Here is a 13,184-nt window from a genome sequence, read left to right as displayed (position 1 = left end):
CTATTGAAAGCTCCATTTACTCGATGGACATGTCACACGAACCTTACGCATCGATTTAACGACTAAAGGTGCTTACCAGCGTACATTGTCCGTTGCCACTCTCCGATGTACCAAAACTTCTCAATGTTTCTTGCTGGAGCAACAAAAGGAACTTCGACGCCCGAGTGGGCTGCTTGGTGGCTAAGGTATAGAAACAAAGGCTACGAGAAAAGAAGGCAATGTCACCAACGTTAAGCGGCAGATATCACGGAAGGAGAGTTCATAATTTGTCTGCATCTTTAGCGATGGGCTAGTGCGAATAATTTACGCTTGTAAAAAAAGAACGTTCTCATAACAGCTCCCCGTTAACGTGTGCTAAAAAATTCAGTCATTGGAAAAGAATAGACGCTAGGGGAGTTACTAGAAGCAGTTCGACTGTCCAGTGCCACAGAGATAGGAATGGGGCAAAAATGCGAGGCATGTTTTGTCATCATAACAACGCAGTGGCTTGAATTCGGCTAGAGGTGAGCAATTTTCGCAAGTTCAGGACTAAGTGGAAACGACAGCCGCTAAATGTTTTCTCTTCTGGCAAAAAATGCGCACGACGAGAGATAACTCTCGAGAGAAATATAAGAAGTCTTAAGCAACAAACTATAACAGCGTTGTTCGCGCTGATTGCTTGTTTTATACTGTTTATAGCGACTGATAATACGCTGCTCAACGCGGGATATGTGGGACGTGATGATGGTAACAGTTTCATTCGGTTATATAGTATGTACTGGCTGTCAATAGAAAGTGAATCGGCCCCGCTAGCACGGCGAACGATTTCGTCGTCCGCAGTCTACTTACAACTGTTTCTTATTATTTATGTGACTTAATTGAGTCCAACAATTACTTCACTCGCTGATTCGCAAAAAATAACGAGGACTTTGGATTTTCCTAGCACCAAAAGCATTAGGAAGTGTTGAAGTACTTGCATACATACATAATCTCGGAATGCACACATTGTGATCAAGTGTATCGTGTATGTCGCTTAGTCTGAACAGTATAAGCTTTAACTATTGCTGGAAACATTAGATTTTGACTGAGTGTACCGTCACGTTTATTAGAACCGCAAAAATGCGTCCGTTGAAAAGATTCCTGCCGGCAAACTTACAAGCTCTATTGCGAATAACAATTAGTTCTGCATCAAGTAAAAATCGTATTCATGTATTAGGTGCTTGGCAACAAAATGGGGTAAATAAATTTATTTGTTTGGGTATTCTTGTCGTTGCCTTGAATTTGTATATTTTCGAAACTTGAAAAAGCGAGAAAAACCTCGTCTTTTGACACAAGCGAGCGCTACAGAGCATTCTCGTTCAAATTTAAGACGGCCATAACATGCACATATAACCTTCCCACTCCTCTCTGTAACGCTTTTCGGTGCGTTGAGAGTATTGAAACAAATAAATAAATAAATAAAATAAATTATTTATATATGCTCAAGTGCGCGCCATTTGGTTGATTTGCGTCACTAGGTGGGCCGAGGTGCATCTTGACGCCTAAGCACGAGACTATTCTTTTGGTGCCTTTGCTGTCTTCGCCATTAGTGCAGAACCTATTTCTTGTCTCGTGCTTTTGCCTTCCTCATCCCGCCGGTTGTCCACTACATGCACACAAAAACTAGCGTGCCCAGCCGCGCATGAGACGGCAGTGCTCATCCAATGCGCATGCGCGACACCTGCTGCCATCATGTGTCCTCGTTCTTCTCTTCTGTACCGCTTAAGGGGCCATGAAGACGAAATGGCAGTGGGGTTCATTAAAGGCACTGCTTTGTCCCCATAACAACGGCAGCAGTTTTATCGCAGTCGTAAAAAAATAATGCAGAAAAACTCCCACCTCCCCTCGCGGGAACCCCTGTGTAGATGCGACGCATAGGGGGTTCACGTTGCAGCGTTGGACAGCGGAGGAACGGCGCTGCAACGATGGAGCGGAGCGGCGCAGGCACCGCGTTTTATAGCGCGCATAACGGTGAGGGGACGCGCCGGCGCCAGTGCGTCTGCCGCGGCTATGGCGCAACACAATCCAACTCAATTCACTTTAATCCAATCCAATCCAAATCCAGTCCAATCCAATCCAAGCCAAGCCAATCCATTCGAATCCAATGCCCCTCGCGAGAGAGTGTTCGCTATCGGAAAGGAGAGGGGGTGAGCGGCGGAGAGCGCAGCTCACGCGGCGAGGAGAATGGGGGAGGGGCGGACGCCGACAAGGACGCCGACGCCGGATGTAGGGACAAGGCGAGTGAATGAGATGCAGTCGCATCTAACATTACCGAAATCAGACAAAGCAGTCGCGATTCTGGAGCCAAGTTTTGGCGACTTGTCTATGACGTCACAGAATCGTGTTTGTGCGACTGGCGGCCACAGGTACAAGCCACCGGCAAGAAACATCACTGACCAATTGTAGTGGGGCATCTAGTTCCGTTTGACGGTATCGATAGACAGATCGTTTTTTTTTCGGCGCAAGGCCATCAAGGGGAAAATACTGCCAAAACTGAACTATACTTATTCACTAACGCGGAGTGAGAGTGAAAGGGTAGTTAGAATTTTTAAAATATGACGGATGGCGTAAAGGGGCAGAATGAACAGCAGGTGTACTTAAAAAAAAGAAAAGATGACTGGTTTATACGCCCAGGTGCAGCACTATGGGCGGTATGGGATGAGGTGCAAAAAGTGAAATTATGAGGAAAACTTCAAGATGTGCTTAGTAGAAAACATGGGATCGTTTCCTACGTTAGACTATATCAGTTGAACGTTAACGTGCAGTCAACACACCGATAAATATGTTTCTAGTGCTTGCACTTAACACGCCACTGGGGCCCGTATCACGTCACTGAAGCGCAAAATTAGGAAAGTTTTCAATATTACTTCCCCTTTTTTTACGTTTAAAAGCCTTTTGTTGTTGAAATGGAGTTGAGTGAGTTACCAAGCGCTAGTTTTTTTAACATCGAACGAAGATGTATTTAGTCTTCATGGCCTCTTCAATTCTCCCGTGCTCGGCGCCCCCACTGTACAATTGTTCGTGCTAACTCGTTCGCTCGATCTTGCGGCATAAGAGAAATGAGTGGTGGCGCTGCAAGCATTTGCGTCTCCGAACGACACATTTACAAGTACGGAGAAGCCGATATTAAGCCCTATAGGGCTCCTGCGCTGGAGTTATCATAATGATGATGCTTAGCGGCTTCCCCCTTGTAACGGGGTGGCGTCGCACAGCGACCTTAGTCGTAACGCCCCCGTACAATCACCTCGCCAAAAAAGAAAGAAAAAACCTTTATGACATTTTTGTGCTAGTCTGACATCTTTGTTCGCATGCCTTCCCAGATTCTTTTCTGCGATTTTTTCACCAACATTCTAACCTTCTTTAACTAATCTCTACTGCTGTCCTATTCTCTTTTTCGTTAACCTTAAAGCCAAGGGCTTGAGAAAGCTGCACGTCTTCCTCACTGAGGAATGGACGGATACTTTTGCACTCCGTTGCAACATGTCGGAGTTTTGGCGACATGCAGAGCACCATTGCACCGGACGCAACTGGGTTACTAGTACAAAATCAAACGACCCACGCCGCCATCCATTTTTTTCAAATACAAGCAAGAGTGAAACTCCCTTGTACCTAATTTAATCGCGTTTTGTTGCGTGTAAATTATGGCATACTGAATAAAAAAGATTACAGCCCTTCCACTCTGTGAAGAAGGATGACCTGCAAAGCTGCACGCAGTCCACGGAGTGCCCGAAACAAAACACGTTTATCGTAATTCCTGATGGAGCATACTTTCTAGCCAAGTAGCTGAATTAACCTCTGAAGGATCCAAGCTTTGTTCTTGCAGATGAACATGGAACTCCATGCGTGTCTCCCGCGTCGTAAGCGTCTTACTGTTTGTGTAAGGCCGGGTTTGGATTGCTCCCGCAGCTGCCATAACTTCAAAGAATGACGTCATTTCACGCTGCAGCCAGCCGAACTGCGTGACATGCCATTTTTTACGTCCATAGATCACGATACGGTTTTCGCGTCGGTAGTCTTAACATAGCTTAACACACGAACCCAATCCGCTCTACCACTAAGGACTTCGGACCCGTCTCATCGGGCCGTTTAACGTCCGCGTTTAAACGCCGCACCAGCACAACGGATATGCCACCCATCAGTACGGGCATGAAACCTATAGTTGCGCGTGCACGCATACCCTCCTCCCTCCCACTATTCTTCACTACAAACCCGCGCACGCATAAACCGGCAACCGGTCATGTGAGCGTGCTTGGAAGTGACAGACGCCATCGAAATATCCCCTGAAAGCCCTCTGAAGAAATGGTATTGGCCCACGCCTGCGTTGCAAGCGGTAAAATTGCTCTTCAGCCGGGTGGGATTCCCCGCTACTCGACGAGCTCAACTTGAGGCGGTAACGGCGGCGCCAGAAGCTTTTCGTAGTTTTTGCACCCATTCGCGCTTGTGTTCGGACCAGCGCTTCAATTATTGCTCTTCCTCCAAACGAACGGCGTGCATCCGTCCCATAACGATTTAAAACCTGGAATCCCTTGAGCTCCATTCTCGCGTACAAACATGTGGCTGTCCGTTTTCCTTCCCCTTCGTAATCATCTTACTGTGTGTGTAAGATGTCTGTGTAACACATCAATTCACACCCGAACCACTCTATTAAGGAGGACATCCAACTAACCGCATTTAGCCATGTTAGCCATGTAGTTTCGGCATCTAAGTCTCCCGCCAGCACAACCGACATTTCATCGGTAGCGGCATAAAGCCTAGCTGTGTGTGCACACCCCCATTTTTCTACCCGCAAACCGTGCACGCATAAACCGGCAACCGGTGATGGCGCATACTAAGGCGTGAAAGACACTGGCTAAAATATCGCTCGCAAGGCCTTCCAAGCTGAAAAAGAAATATGGGCCCAAGCCGGCGTTCCGACTCGAAAAGTTTCTCTTCTACCGGGAGGGATTCGTAGCTACTTGGCGAAGTGAATTTGAGTGGAAACGGCGGCGACGGGTTTCGGTCGTTTTAGGGGGCAGCCCCTTGGCAGCCGTTACCGGTGCTTCGCGGGAGCGGCGTCTGTTTAGGCCCGCGAAACCAAGTGAGCGAACGCAGCAGCGATGAAAGAAAGAAAACGGAGAGGAGCGTCTAGCGAAGGCTGAAGAAGAGTACGACACGTGCGGCTACGGCGTAATCTCTCTCACTGACTTTCCCTCACACATGTCTTATGCGCCGCCACCAAGGAGCGCCCTTCCACTGACTTTCCCCAGTCGCTGTTCCATTCTCCGCTAATCCAAACCACGTGACTTTTGCGCGGGAGGTTCAAACACGATATGCAACAACATGCTCGCTGCTCCCTTGTGTGGGGTTAATCCCAACCGCGTGACATTATTTGCGCGGGAGGTTGAAACACGATTTGCAACATGCCGGCCGGCGGTGGCGCCGCACTGCGAGGTAACAGCAGAGTAGGGCACGCTGCCGTACGCTCGCTCATCACGCGAACACTTCCTCAGACACAGCAGAAATGCGCCGTGACCGAGAAGACTGCAGCTCGAGCTGCGCACAAATTTCATACTAGCGAGTGTAGTAATCGTCAGTGCATTTTTTTACGCCCATCCGTGCTTCCGTTTATTTTTTACAATCATCTGATAACCGCACTACCGCTGTTATCTGCCGGCTGCGCAACTTGCCAAATGGGCATAGGTGGAGGCTAGGAGGAAAATAGTTGTGAAAGAGGTGTCAGCGACGGTGAGGAGGAGCCACGGAGTGGCGCCGAGTAAATCGATTACACCGGAATGAAAACTGGGGGGGTTGGACATATACTGCTTTGCAGTAAAATCACTTAGAGTAGTTACAGAGGCTAAGCAAAATAGCATCCTCTAACAGAAGCCGATTTATCGGCTTTTTTTAGCGAGCTGCCGCGATCGTGGCGATGTGGGTCAGTATCGCCCGATCAAGTGGTATAACTTCCTGACGACAATTATCGTTCTTTCTCCTTACGTATGGTCGACAATGGAACAGTTCGCAACTAGCATATAACCCAGAACGCTGCTCTCCTGTAGCCCGAGGTGACTGCAAAAGGTTGCTTCATCGAGAGCATTCAAGCGGACGCCAGCAGAACAGCCGGCTCAACTGACACCACCGTCCCGGCACCGCGTTGAAAACGAGTGGAAATTTTGTTTTATATTTTCGCGAACTGAATGATTTTTAACGCGACATTTTACGCCGCACGTTTTTACGAACGGCACGGTATATGTGTGCTAGCGGTTAGAAGGTGAGGCAATAGCGCTAAGCAAAGAATATGAGCTCAAATAAAGGAAGAGAAACAAGCACCAAACCGCACGTCGGCTGCCTGCTAACATGTGCACCTCTATATTTACACATCATAACACCGCCTATTTACATACGATATTCACTGACGGTGTTGGTTATCTTCTAGTGCAGGGGTCCGCAAGAGGTGGGGCACAGGGGGGGGGGGGGGGGGCAATTTTCTGCGGCCCCCAGCACGCCGTCGGAACCGCTGCTCCTCCCCCTGTCCTTCCGATCTGAAGTCCAACACGCCAGTTTTGACGTCAGACGGGGTTAGACGGAAGACAAGAAGAGATAATTGATCGCTTTCAGTAGGCATCATACCGCACCTTCAGATTCAGGGAGATTATTGTCAAATGTCTTGTCAATTCGCGGAATTTTTTCTGTTTGCCTGCAATGCACCCTCCTCAGCCCCCCACGCGATTAGCTGCCCAGCCCTCCGCCATGTCGGCTTCATGCAACTCGGTCCTCCACATCAAAACGTTGCCGACCCCTGGTTCTAGTCTATTAAGTGGGAACTGGGAATATATGATGCATGTGCGCGATTATATAAAGTGAGAGCAAACAAGGAAACAGAACGGCCACCCAGTTCGCCCGACCGCTTTTTTCAAGGCCTCTACTTTAAGAATCACAAAACTGATTTCACGCTGCTGACGCTCGCTGCATTTTGTCCCTGAGCCACGAAACTATAAAAGGCAAGCTAGCGCTGCACCACGTATTCGTAACGGCGACGCAGACCAGCAGTGTTTGATGAAAGTGCACGCATAAAGGCACAGGTGCGCAGGATGTCGGCGCACCGCAGCAGACGAGCCTGCGGTTCGCCGGACTTACCGGCTTTTACGCACAATCGTCGCCGATTGCGTTACTCTTTTTTTAACCGCTGTTGTTAGAAAGCCCCTGTCACCAAGTGCAATAATTTAAACAAGACGCACTGACTTCAAATTCAACTTCACACGACCATCGATCGGTGAACTGCGAGTGGCAGAGCGCCGTCACGGTCCAAACAGTTACACTCGACGCTGTGAATTTATTTAGCGCTGCAAAGATTTTTCCCCTGGGATGGGCTAGAGACCATGTTACAAAACAATCGGGAGTATTGAGCTCATTTTGCTTCTATCGACACGGGATCCTATGGGACCCCCGCAGCCTCGTACTACCCGGAAGTACTAACCGGAAGTGGGTTTGGCCTCCTGCTGTGCAGCGCCGCCTGGGCAGCGCAGTAGCCCTATAGACCTACCTTGTCCTTTTCCCGAGATCTTATCAGGTTTGTCGCTCTCTGCGTAAACAATGTAGTGGAATAGCGGCCACTCTCGTTCGTAAGGGGCTCCATGTCAAGCCAAAAATCGAGTCCCACGTGGGTGTCCTAGTGAGGAATCAGTATCAGAATGAACCAGAACATTACGATGAAAGGTGAGGAAAGAGTACAAAAAAAAACTCTGGTTAATTCCTCTGTCATAGGAATCGGTAAAACACGAAAGTGAAATGTTCAATAATAAAATCTGCAGCTGAGCATGATTTGCGGGTCGGCGGCTGTCTTGTGGGTGCGCTTGGCGAGCGACTTCCTGCTGGCGGGTCGCATCGGCAAAGGTGTACTGGCGTCATTGCCGTGACGGATGTGACGTCAGTGAAATCTTGGTGTATCTTGGCATTAAACACGTGCGTGTTAAAATATGAAACCCGAAAACGAACAACCCTAGGTATAACTTACTCGTTTGTACTAAAGGTTTCTTTCCCGCAAGAAGACCCTATGTGCACGGGTGCACCCTTTACAGGCCCCTTGCGTCGTCGTACTGGCGTCACTTCTGTGGTGGATATGACGTAAGCGAAATATTCGTGAATCCCGGAAGAAAACACTTTCGTGTTAAAAAAACGAGACGTACAATTAGGAGACACAAACACTGTGCGCTGTGTCTCATGAGTCTGCGTCCTGTTTTATCTTGCTATTCATCTACTTTTCAACAAGCACCCAACAACCTACTTGCTCCCTAGTCTGAGATAATTAAGATCTACTGATATCCAAAAATTACTTCTCCCTGTAGCACATCAGGGGCCATCTGTGAAGCTTGTCTTAAAGACCTGATACCATCATTTAAATGAGCAAAGAATAGGTTAAATAAATGTTTGCATAACGAAATGCCCACATTCTGCGCGAGTATCGCTGGCGCTAAGCTTACGCAGACAAAAGCGCTAGCTTGTCTTGTGTGCAACTCCTCGTAAAACAGCCTAGCGTATTCGCCACAAATGATATTAGCTTTACCAATAGGCGTGGAAATTCTCCTTATGCAAAATCGGCACAGATGATGCGGTCAACCACTCAGACGTGCATTAAATTGGAAAATAATCTTGAAAACTGACTAGCGACATGTCTAGAAAGCAGGCTTCCAATGACATCACACCTTGTCCTCAGGATGTTCTCAAAACAAAGATGTGTTGTTCCCGAAAATTTTCATTTTGCAAGATGCACTCCTTCCAAGGGGCTAAGTGGGTTCTTGACTGTGAACACTGCTGGCGCCAGGGTAACACAGACGAGAGGGGTTCGTTGTTTTGTGCGTAAGTACTCGTCTGTGTTAGCTCAGCAGATGCTATGCTCGTCGCAGTCAACCCAGTAGCACCCTCATATGTAGTGCATTTCCCGAAGTGCAATTTCTTGTAGCAACTCATCATTGTTTTGAGTACGCCCTGCGCACAAGCTGTGTCGTTCATAGAAACATGCGTTCGGCACAAGTCACTGACTAAACTTCCTAAGGGAAATTCCGTTGGCGTTAGTAATACACGCCTAAGTGGTTGGCCGCATCGTCCGCGCAGATATTGCGCGATGGAAGTTTTTTTATGATAGTTCAAAATGAAGATCATTTCTGACGTATACGATTGCGTAACGCCGATATTTCAGAGTTTAAAGATTTCTCGCTTTGAAATAGGTCTGTTTAAAAATGTAAAACGGCTACATTAGAAACAAAAATCGGCTGCTCTCATACCTCGTGATGTGGTTCAATATGCTAAAAGCTGAGTGATGCAAATCTCATCTGGCAACGATAGTATGCATAGATAGGCTGACAGAGTGTGAGTGAGTGAGAGTACTTTATTGATGTAGAAAGTGGAAAAGAACTGGACTGGGGATATTTTGGACTCATTTGGGAGTTCACCAGCATACAACTCAGTCCGGGGGAAGGGCGGAAGGGGAATGAAATGGGATAGGTGAGAAAAAAATGGGGATAGAGAAAGAGGAAGAGAGAGAAAGAAGGCCGACATCGTGCCATTTTTTTTTCGTTTCTCTCCTGTAAAGAGCGCAATGAGCTAACTATTACCGCAGACTGGAGGGAGAGAAGTAGAAGTAGGCAGAACTGTATATGCCGGCCGACATCGTGCCATTTTGCCGGCATATACAGTTCTGCCTACTTCTAGCTCTCTCTCTCTATCCAGGCTGCGGTAATAGGTAACCCCTTGCGCTTTTTACATGAAAGGAACAAAAAAAAAAGGTTTCGTGAAATAAACATTCTATGCAGCAAGGTGAAGATTATTAAGAAGGGTGAATACTGAAGCAATACCCTCTTGGTAGTGTGGTTGACGTAGTCCTCCTCGCCGGCGTAAAATCCGTAAAATGAATCGAAGCCTCGGTAGTTTGGTGTGTACTCCTTAGCGAAATAGCCCAGATGCCACTGAAAGTTAAAAACGTGATGAAAATTGCGCCCCCTTTTCGCGTGTTCAAGAAGGATCATGCAGACATCAGAAAGCGTGTCGGCCAAACGAGGATCAAAGCGGCAAAGGGAAGGATATAAAATTAAAAGAAGACCATGCATTTCGAAACCAACTCTTTTTATAAGGTGCCTTTAATTATTCACCCCTTTCGAAATACGCCAATATATACGCCATTTTTGGTCCTGCTTGGCTCTGATTGCCGAAAATTTCACGTGTAGGGCACTGCTTGCACATTTGAACAAATAAGTGCCTTTCTGATGGGAAAGAAATTCGTGCGTTGGCGTGACCGATTTGCAGATTGCCCAAAGAGAGTAAATGTAAGGAAAATAAAACTGCGTGAATTTGGGCCCGCGAAATAACCGGGGGCTCCACAAAAAGCGACTCCTACACGCAACCTTGGCTCTTGTCTATCCTTGGCTCCATTTAACCTGGTTACATCGTTATGGCCTCCCACTTAGAAACGAGTGTTAGAGACGCATACTGAGCACTTCAGGAGTAACTTGGGCATGTTAATTGGAGAAGTAACCAAGCAGATTGGCAGTAATAGCGCATATGCAGGGCCTAAAATGGCAAAGACGCAGACCAAAAAAGAACAAAACGACGCAAAGGAAAGCATCAAGCTGATGGTATTGAGAGGACAAAATTGTACCGCTGCTGCCTACAAAAGTACGTTGAGCATGCTAGAAAAGTGAAAAAAAAAGAACGTTGGCGGTAAGACCGTATACGTCGGGTTAACAAAGGTGATTGGGCGAGATACTCAATCATACACTCATAGTGACCAAAAGAAACCGGAAGTGGCGCAAAAGGACTTTGAAACATCTATCTGAGGGGCAGTTATCAATTGGGGTGCCCACATAAGCACGCCTCACTGGCGGCCCACATGGAACGAATTTCGCGGACGAAAATTCACCGGTGGCAAAAGCCGCCCCGACGGGTTCTGGACTCTTCGCAGGCCTGTATCGGGCATATGCTATTTCATTCCACCGCGGATGATATAATACCTTCCTCTGTGTATCTAGAAGATCTAAATAGTCGATAAACTGTCTCTGTGTCATCGCCGTGGCGATGACACAGCGCAACCATTGCATGAGCATCGCAACCATTACCAGCGCGGTAGATTACACGTCAGACATATACCCCTCATTTTCCAAAGACATTGCCGCAACAGAGGATTACTTTTAATCAACTTCAATAAAGCTTGGTGTTGGGCTAGTTGGCATCTAGACATAATGGAACATAGAGCGCGGAACTTTACACGACGACCACAGCATTAAAGAAAAAAGGACACACGAAACGGAAGGTGCGCTTCCGTTTCGTGTGTCCTTTTTTTCCTTTCATGCTGTGGTCGTCGTGTTAAGTTCAGCGTTCTATGTTCCATTATTACGTAGTCAAGACATCTTTCAATTAAACTTAGAGAATCGCATAGCTTGCAGTAACACGTAACGCTTCCGCAATCCTACAGCTAAGCAGCGTTAATTAGTAGAGAGCTGTAGCTGACCGTTTTAGACGGTCCGCTCCGGTATCTTGCGGCCGCTCAGCGCAACCGGAGCCAATGCTCTTCACGACCAAGCGCGCCACGCGTGCGCAATTGCGCTCCCGCTTGCTATCGCAGCGGAGCGAACCGTGACAAACGGTCAGCTAAAACTCGCTAATGTCTCTGAACAGTTTTGTACATCAGCTCTACATAAACGGGCACACCTCTGAGCTTGTGCCCGCAAGGAGCTGACGAGCGGGTTGTTGTTACGCTACCGACACGGTCTTACCTTGCCCACAAGGTGCGTTTGGTAGCCGAGGTCCTTCAAGTACTCCGGCAGGAGCTTGAAGTGCAGAGGAAGTCCCCAAGGTTCAGCCGGTCCAAGGACGCTATGCTGAGTCCCTGTGATGGTAGTGTAATCATTCAGAATACGCGGGTGGTAATGAAGAAGCCTGCTCTCGCTGCTCTAGACATAGCTCTGTTCGAAGTGGAGGAGCCCAAGTAGTTAAAAATAAATAAATAAATAAATAAATAAATAAATAAATAAATAAATAAATAAATAAATAAATAAATAAATAAATAAATAAATAAATAAATAAATAAATGTTTTTCTCTATTTGTGCCTTTGTGTGCGTGTGGGCCTGGCTTCCTGCCTCCGTGTTTGTGTCGGTCTAAGTGTTTATCTATCTGCCTGTGCGCGTGCGTGTGTTCGTGCGTGTGCGTGTGTTCGTGCGTGCGCGCGCAACCAGAAATTCCAGAGAGGTAAGCGGGTCATTTCCCCGCCGATACAGCGGGTCCTACTTACCCGTATGAATGGGGTACAAGCCAGTGAGAAGCGCCGCACGGGATGGCGTACAGGCTGGCTGTGTGTAGAAGTTGTTGAGTATGATGCCATCTGCGCCGAGGGCGTCCATGTTGGGCGTCGGTATTTGGGACGAGCCATGGAAACTGACGTCGTCCCAGCCCTGAAAAGTGCGTCTTGATATAGCAGGTACGTGAGCTTGTTAGGTATGACCTATCCCCAGCTACGAGAAACCCGCTTTCACGTTATATCTTATGTATTTAAGATAAATAAAACGTTTTGTTTGCGTATTTGGCTTCCTATTGCAAAACCACAAATGCGGTAAGCGCAGAAATATGCTGCAACGAAAGAGAAGTCAAGGTCGGAAGCCTAAATAAAAGAAAGAATAAACACAGCTGCCCCCACACTCAACCTAAATGTGGGATAAGGGGTTTAAATTATCGCGCGAAAAAACAAACATATTATTAGAAAGTAGGAAGTCTGAGAAAGCTCGAGTGAAGGACGAGTGATTGTGGGTTCAGATATTTTATCTACCTTTCAACCAACTCCAAGATTCGGCATCTACCGGCTAGAGCATTCTGTTCCTTTCGGGTTGATAGGTAATGCTTATGTTATCTCTCTGGCGCGCAGATCGCGGTATTACCTTAGCACGATCACTTTATCAAAATCTGGCGAGCAACTGCAGCACTACACGATGCACGGTAAAGTTACTGCCAGGGAAATTGTTCGAAGTAGTACCCGTATTCTCTTAGACGATCATTGACGCAATTGTTTGGCCATTGTAACACCAGGGGCATGTAAGAGTGCGTTCGTAAACAACATTCACAAGGCAGCGCACATAAAATGTTTGCGGTATTTCCATCAAGCAGCGAACTCTGGCGTTTTCATTCTACTTTCCATTTCTTTTTT

At 47.3% G+C, this 13,184-nt stretch overlaps 1 protein-coding gene across 2 annotated transcripts in view; it reads right to left on the bottom strand.

Annotated features, from left to right (window-relative positions):
- LOC144147072 (arylsulfatase B-like) overlaps positions 1–13,184 on the bottom strand; it is a 48,479-nt gene that overhangs the window by 15,650 nt on the left and 19,645 nt on the right. For both annotated transcript variants that reach the window (XM_077679111.1, XM_077679109.1), the window contains exons 3-7: positions 12,279–12,438; positions 11,763–11,875; positions 9,849–9,959; positions 7,541–7,666; positions 77–200 (exon numbers count right to left, since the gene is read on the bottom strand). In XM_077679111.1, coding sequence (XP_077535237.1) covers positions 77–200; positions 7,541–7,666; positions 9,849–9,959; positions 11,763–11,875; positions 12,279–12,438 — 634 coding nt within the window. The remainder of the gene's footprint in view (positions 1–76; positions 201–7,540; positions 7,667–9,848; positions 9,960–11,762; positions 11,876–12,278; positions 12,439–13,184) is intronic.

The sequence above is a fragment of the Haemaphysalis longicornis genome, unplaced genomic scaffold, assembly GCF_048455015.1.
Source record: "Haemaphysalis longicornis isolate Haplotype H1 unplaced genomic scaffold, Haemaphysalis longicornis Haplotype H1 scaffold_7, whole genome shotgun sequence".
NCBI classification, from domain to species: Eukaryota; Metazoa; Arthropoda; class Arachnida; order Ixodida; family Ixodidae; genus Haemaphysalis; species Haemaphysalis longicornis.
Note: the sequence above shows the minus strand (reverse complement) of the source record. Positions and strands in the feature narration are given on the sequence as shown.